The following is a 7,754-nucleotide window of genomic DNA, read 5'->3' on the forward strand; positions in this document are numbered from 1 at the left end:
TTTTTTGAGGAGGGGAATCAAGAAAAATGTGGAATTGTGGGTCTAAAAAATGGAAATTTAGGATGGAAATAAAAAAAATTGGGAATTTTGGGGGTGAAAAGGGGGAATTTGGGATGGGAATTTTAAAAAATTGGGAATTTTGGGGGTAAAAAAGGGGAATTTGGAATGGGAATTTAAAAAATTGGGAATTTTGGGGGTAAAAAGGGGGAATTTGGGAAGGAAATTTAAAAAAAATACGGAATTTTGGGGATAAAAAAGGGGAATTTGGGATGGAAATAAAAAAAAATTGGGAATTTTGGGGGTGAAAAAGGGGGATTTGGGATGGAAATTTAAAAAAAATTGGGAATTTTGGGGGTGAAAAAGGGGAATTTGGGATGGAAATTTTTAAAAATTGGGAATTTTGGGGAAAAAAAATTTGATTTTTTGAGGAGGGGAATCAAGAAAAATGTGGAATTGTGGGTCTAAAAAAGGGAAATTTAGGATGGAAATAAAAAAATTGGGAATTTTGCGGGTGAAAAGGGGGGATTTGGGATGGAATTTTAAAAAAATTGGGAGTTTTGGGGGTGAAAAGATGGAATTTGGGATGGAAATTGAAGAAAATTGGGAATTTTGGGGGTGAAAAGGTGGAATTTGGGATGGGAATTCTTAAAAATTGGGAATTTTGGGGGTGAAAAGGGGGAATTTGGGATGGGAATTAAAAAAATTGGGAATTTTGGGGAAAAAAATTGGATTTTTTGAGGAGGGGAATCAAGAAAAATGTGGAATTGTGGGTCTAAAAAAGGGGAATTTGGGATGGAAATTAAAAAAATTGGGAATTTTGGGGGTGAAAAGGGGGAATTTGGGATGGGAATTTTAAAAAATTGGGAATTTTAGGGAAAAAAATTTTGATTTTTAGGAGGGGAATCAAGAAAAATGTGGAATTGTGGGTCTAAAAAAGGGGAATTTAGGATGGAAATAAAAAAAATTGGGAATTTTGGGGGTGAAAAAGGGGAATTTGGGATGGAAATTTTAAAAAATAGGGAATTTTGGGGATAAAAAATTTGATTTTTTGAGGAGGGGAATCAAGAAAAATGTGGAATTGTGGGTCTAAAAAAGGGGAATTTGGGATGGAAATCTAAAAAATTGGGAATTTTGGGGGTGAAAAAGGGGAATTTGGGATGGAAATTTAAAAAAATTGGGAATTTTGGGGGTGAAAAGGGGGAATTTGGGAAAGAAATTTTAAAAATTGGGAATTTTGGGGAAAAAAAATTTGATTTTTTGAGGAGGGGAATCAAGAAAAATGTGGAATTGTGGGTCTAAAAAAGGGGAATTTAGGACGGAAATAAAAAAAATTGGGAATTTTGGGGGTGAAAAAGGGGAATTTGGGATGGGAATTTAAAAAAATTGGGAATTTTGGGGGTGAAAAAGGGGAATTTGGGATGGAAATTTAAAAAATTGGGAATTTTGGGGGTAAAAAGGGGGAATTTGGGATGGAAATTTAAAAAAATATGGAATTTTGGGGAGAAAAAAATTTGATTTTTAGGAGAGGAATCAAGAAAAATGTGGAATTGTGGGTCTAAAAAAGGGGAATTTGGGATAGAAATAAAAAAAAATTGGGAATTTTGGGGGTAAAAAAAGGGAATTTGGGATGGAAATTTTTAAAAATTGGGAATTTTGGGGAAAAAAAATTTGATTTTTTGAGGAGGGGAATCAAGAAAAATGTGGAATTGTGGGTCTAAAAAAGGGGAATTTGGGATAGAAATAAGAAAAAATTGGGAATTTTGGGGGTAAAAAGGGGGAATTTGGGATGGTAATAAAAAAAATTGGGAATTTTGGGGGTAAAAAAGGGGAATTTGGGATGGGAATTTTAAAAAATATGGAATTTTGGGGGTAAAAAAGGGGAATTTGGGATGGAAATTAAAAAAATTGGGAATTTTGGGGGTAAAAAGGGGAATTTGGGAAGGAAATTTTTAAAAATTGGGAATTTTGGGGAAAAAAATTGGATTTTTTGAGGAGGGGAATCAAGAAAAATGTGGAATTGTGGGTCTAAAAAAGGGGAATTTGGGATGGAAATAAAAAAAAATTGGGAATTTTGGGGGTGAAAAAGGGAAATTTGGGATGGAAATTAAAAAAAATTGGGAATTTTGGGGGTAAAAAAGGGGAATTTGGGATGGGAATTTAAAAAAATGGGAATTTTGGGGCTAAAAATGTGATTATTGGGAAGAAAAAAGAGAAATAAATATGGAAATTGGGGTAAAAAATGTGATTTTTTTTTTGGAAGGAAACGGAGAAATAAATGTGGAATTTTAGCTCCAAAAATGCGATTTTTAAGAGGGAAAAACGGGAAATAAATATGGAATTTTGGCCTCAAAAAATGGGATTTTTTAGGAGGGAAATCAAGGAAAAAAAGATGGAATTTGGGTTAAAAAAATGTGATTATTGGGAAGGAAACCAAGGGAAAAAATATGGAATTTTAGCTCAAAAAATGGGATTTTTAGAAAGAAAAATGAGAAATAAAAGTGGAATTTTTGGGCTAAAAAATGTGATTTTTAGGAGGTAAATCAAGAAAAAAAAGCATTGAATTTTAGCTCAAAAAATGTGATTTTTTAAGGAGGGAAAAGGAGAAATAAATATTGAATTTGGACTCAAAAAAAATGGATTTTTTCGGAGGGAAACCAAGAAAAAACCATGGAATTTTAGCTCAAAAAAAATTTGATTTTTAGGAAGAAAAATGAGGAAAGAAATGGAATTTTAGCTCTAAAAATGCAATTTTTTTAGGAAGAAAAATAGGAAATAGATATGGAATTTGGGCTAAAAAAATGTGATTTTTTAGGAAGGAAAATGAGGAAAAAAATGGAATTTGGGCTAAAAAAATGCGATTTTTTTAGGAAGGAAAATGAAGAAAAAAATGGAATTTTGGCTCCAAAAAATGTGATTTTTTAGGAAGGAAAATGAGGAAAAAAATGGAATTTTGGCTCAAAAAAATGGGATTTTTTAGGAAGAAAAATGAGGAAAAAAATGGAATTTTGGCTTAAAAAAATGATTTTTTTTTGGAAGAAAAATAGGAAATAAATATGGAATTTTGGCTTAAAAAATGTGATTTTTTAGGAAGGAAAATGAGGGAAAAAAATGGAATTTTGTCTTAAAAAAATGCGATTTTTTAGGAAGGAAAATGAGGAAAAAAATGAAATTTTGGCTCAAAAAAATGGGATTTTCAGGAAGAAAAATGAGGAAAAAAATTTGAATTTCGACTTAAAAATTGAGGGTTTTTTTGGAAGAAAAATGAGGAAAAAAAATGGAATTTTGATTCAAAAAATTTGATTTTTAGGAGGGAAACCAAGAAAAAAAAATGGAATTTTAGCTCAAAAAATGTGATTTTTTTTTTAGGAGGAAAAATAAGAAATAAAAGTGGAATTTGGGCTCAAAAAATCCGATTTTTAGGAAGAAAAATGAGAAATAAATCTGGAATTTATCTCAAAAAAATGTGATTTTTAGGAGGGAAAATGAGAAATAAATATGGAATTTTGGGACTAAAAAAAATTGATTTTTAGGAGGTAAATCAAGAAAAAAAACCTGAATTTTAGCTCAAAAAATGGGATTTTTTTAGGAAGAAAAATAGGAAATAAATATGAAATTTTGGCTTAAAAAAATGTGATTTTTTAGGAAGAAAAATAAGATTAAAAAATGAAATTTTGGCTTAAAAAATGTGATTTTTTAGGAAGGAAAATGAGGGAAAAAACTGGACTTTTGGCTTAAAAAAGCGCGATTTTTTAGGAAGGAAAATGAGGAAAAAAATGGAATTTTGGCTTAAAAAAATGTGATTTTTTAGGAAGGAAATGTGGGGAAAAAATGGAATTTTGGCTTAAAAAAGTGATTTTTTTAGGAAGGAAAATGAGGAAAAAATGGAATTTTGACTTTAAAAAATGCGATTTTTTAGGAAGGAAAATGAGGAAAAAAATGAAATTTTGGCTCAAAAAAATGGGATTTTCAGGAGGAAAAATGAGGAAAAAAATGGAATTTTAGCTTTAAAAATGTGATTTTTTTAGAAGGGAAAATGAGGAAAAAAATTTGAATTTCGACTTAAAAATTGAGGGTTTTTTTGGAAGAAAAATGAGGAAAAAAATGGAATTTTGATTCAAAAAATTTGATTTTTAGGAGGGAAACCAAGAAAAAAAAATGGAATTTTAGCTCAAAAAAAGCGATTTTTTTAGGAGGAAAAATAAGAAATAAAAGTGGAATTTGGGCTCCAAAAATTTGATTTTTAGAAAGGAAACTGGGAAAAAACCATGGAATTTTAGCTCAAAAAAATGTGATTTTTTTTGGGAAGAAAAATGAGGAAAAAATGGAATTTGGGGATAAAAAATGGGATTTTCAGGAAGGAAAATGAGGGAAAAAATGGAATTTGGGCTTAAAAAAATGTGATTTTTTTAGGAAGGAAAATGAGGAAAAAAATGGAATTTGGTCTAAAAAAATGTGATTTTTTTAGGAAGAAAAATGAGGAAAAAAATGGAATTTGGTCTAAAAAAATGTGATTTTTTTAGGAAGAAAAATAGGAAATAAATATGGAATTTGGGCTAAAAAAAATGTGATTTTTTTAGGAAGGAAAATAAGATTAAAAGATGAAATTTTGGCTTAAAAAATGTAATTTTTTAGAAAGGAAAATGAGGAAAAAAATGGAATTTTGGCTTAAAAAAATGTGATTTTTTTAGGAATGAAAATGAGGAAAAAAATGGATTTTTGGCTTAAAAAAATGTGATTTTTTTAGGAAGGAAAATGAGGAAAAAAATGGAATTTTGGCTTTAAAAAATGTGATTTTTTAGGAAGGAAAATGAGGAAAAAAATTTGAATTTCGACTTAAAAATTGAGGGTTTTTTTGGAAGAAAAATGAGGAAAAAAAATGGAATTTTGATTCAAAAAATTTGATTTTTAGGAGGGAAACCAAGAAAAAAAAATGGAATTTTAGCTCAAAAAATGTGATTTTTTTTAGGAGGAAAAATAGGAAATAAAAGTGGAATTTGGGCTCCAAAAATTTGATTTTTAGAAAGGAAACTGGGAAAAAAACCGTGGAATTTTAGCTCAAAAAATGTGATTTTTTTGGGGAAGAAAAATTAGAAATAATATGGAATTTTGGCTTAAAAAGTGATATTTTTGGGGGGAAGAAAAATGAGGAAAAAAACCTGGAATTTCGGCTTTAAAAAATGTGATTTTTTTAGGAAGATAAACAAGTTTAAAAACGGAATTTTGGCTAAAAATAACTAATCGGGTAGATTGCGGCGCTGACCGATGATGGATTTGTGGAGCTGGTCCCAGGCGGCCGTGTTGTCCCCCAGCCAATGCCCCGCCCACCGGCCGCTGCTGGGGTAGGTGGAGCGAGTGATGACCAATCCGCGCTCGCCCGTCAACGACCGCACCGCCCTGGCCATAAAAAAAATCACATTATTATTATTAGAAATATTTATTGTGTTATTAGGCTATTTGAATTATCATTTTATTAGAATTAGTGGTATTCTTTTATTAATCGCGATTTTATTAATCACTAGTAATTAAAATTATTAATATTATGTGTTTTAAACTATTTATTGCATTATTAGGTTATTAGAATTATCCTTTTATTAGAATTAGTGGTATTCTTTTATTAATCGCGATTTTATTAATCAGTAGTAATTAAAATTATTAATATTACGTGTTTTAAACTATTTATTGCGTTATTAGGTTATTAGAATTATCATTTTATTCGAATTATTGGTATTCTTTTGCCATTTGTAATTTGATTAATCGATAGTAATTAAAATTGTTCATATTACGCGTTTTTTAAACTATTTGTCGCGTTATTAGGTTATTAGAATTATCGTTTTATTGGAATTATTGCTATTCTTGTATTAATAGCGGTTTTATTAATCACTAGTAATTCATAATATTATTTTATATTTTTAGAAATATTTATTGGGTTATTAGGTTATCATTTTATTAGAATTATCATTTTATTAGAATTATTGGCATTCTTTTGCCATTTGTAATTTGATTATTCAATAGTAATTAAAATTATTAATATTATGTGTTTTAAACTACTTCTTGCATTATTAGGCTATTTAGATTATCATTTTATTCGAATTATTGGTATTCTTTTGCTATTGGCGATTTTATTAATAGATATCAATTAATAACATTATTTTTTTATGTTTTAAACTATTTGTTGCATTATTATTTTATTTAGTTAGGGTTCAATTAAATTACTATGAAATTACGATTAAATTACTATCAATTTAATAGTATTATATTACTATTATATATATTATATATATTATATATATATTATATAATAGTAATATAATACTATTAATTAATAGTACTAATAATACTATTAAAAATACTATATATAATATATATATAATATATATAATAGTATTATATTACTATTAATTTAATAGTAATTTAATGAGTAATTTAATATATATATTATATATATTATATATAATAGTATTATATTACTATTATATATATATAATATAACTATTATATAACTATAACTATTATATATATATTATATAACTGTTATATATATAATAGTATTATATTACTGTTAATTTAATAGCAATTACTATAAAATTACTATTAATCAATAGTAATTCATATATTATTTTCTATTTTTAGAAATATTTATTGCATTATTAGGTTATTAGAATTATCATTTTATTAGAATTATTGGTATTCTTTTGCCATTTGTAATTTGATTAATCGATAGTAATTAAAATTATTAATATTATGTGTTTTAAACTATTTCTTGCTTTATTAGGTTAATCAATGCAATTCAATTCAATTAAACCAAAATAATTAAATTAAATCACATCAAATGAAATCAATTAAATTAAATTAAATTAAATCAAATTAATTAAATTAAATCAAATCAAATTAAATAAAAATAATTAAATTAAATCAAATTCAATCAAAACAATTAAATTAAATTAAATCAATTACATTAAATCAAATCAAATCAAATCAAATCAAATCAATCAAATCAAATCAAATCAATTAAATTAAATTAAATTAAATTAATTGAAATAAATGCAATAAATTAAATTCAACCCAAATAATTAAATTAAATCAAATCAAATTAATTCAATTCAATTAAATCAAATCAAATTAAGTCAATTAAATCAAATCAAATTAAATTAAATTAAATTAAATTAAATTAATGCAATTAAACTAAATTCAATCCAAGTAATTAAATTCAATCCAATGAAATGAAATGAAATGAAATGAAATTGAATGAAATTGAATTAAATGGAATGAAATTGACGTGGCACTAACTGGAGGGTGGGCGGGGTCAGAAATAAAATAAATTCCATTCCATTCCATCAGATTAAATTAAAATCCATTAAATCGAATAAAGTGAAATGATTCAATTGCCTTCAATGAATTAATTAAATTAAAATCAATTAAAAATCAAATGAAATGAAATGAAATGAAATGAAATCAATTCAATCAAATTAATTCAATTAAATTGAATCAAATGAAATCAAATGAAATCAATTAAATTAAATCAAATCAAATGAAATCAATTAAATTGAAATAAATTAAAGTAAAGTAATCAATTAAATTACATTAAATCAATTAAATTAAATTAAATTAAATCAAATTCAATCAAGGTAAATCAAAATAACTAAATTATAAAAAAACCAAACTAAATCAATTAAATTAAATTAAATTAAGTCAATTAAATTAAACTAAATAAAATAAAATAAATTAAGTTAAATCAAATTACGTCAATTAAATTA

At 26.1% G+C, this 7,754-nt stretch overlaps 1 protein-coding gene across 1 annotated transcript in view; it reads right to left on the bottom strand.

Annotated features, from left to right (window-relative positions):
• The window catches only part of LOC114071921 (maltase-glucoamylase, intestinal-like), a gene marked incomplete at both ends in the record, with an annotated part of 43,539 nt that overhangs the window by 2,398 nt on the left and 33,387 nt on the right, over positions 1-7,754 (bottom strand). The window contains 1 exon segment of the mRNA XM_027909804.1: positions 5,261-5,394. Within this exon segment, the coding sequence (XP_027765605.1) occupies positions 5,261-5,394 (134 nt within the window).

This window comes from Empidonax traillii, unplaced genomic scaffold, assembly GCF_003031625.1.
Source record: "Empidonax traillii isolate 1590-97213 ecotype Southwest subspecies unplaced genomic scaffold, ASM303162v1 scaffold2431:size48349, whole genome shotgun sequence".
NCBI lineage: Eukaryota > Metazoa > Chordata > Aves > Passeriformes > Tyrannidae > Empidonax > Empidonax traillii.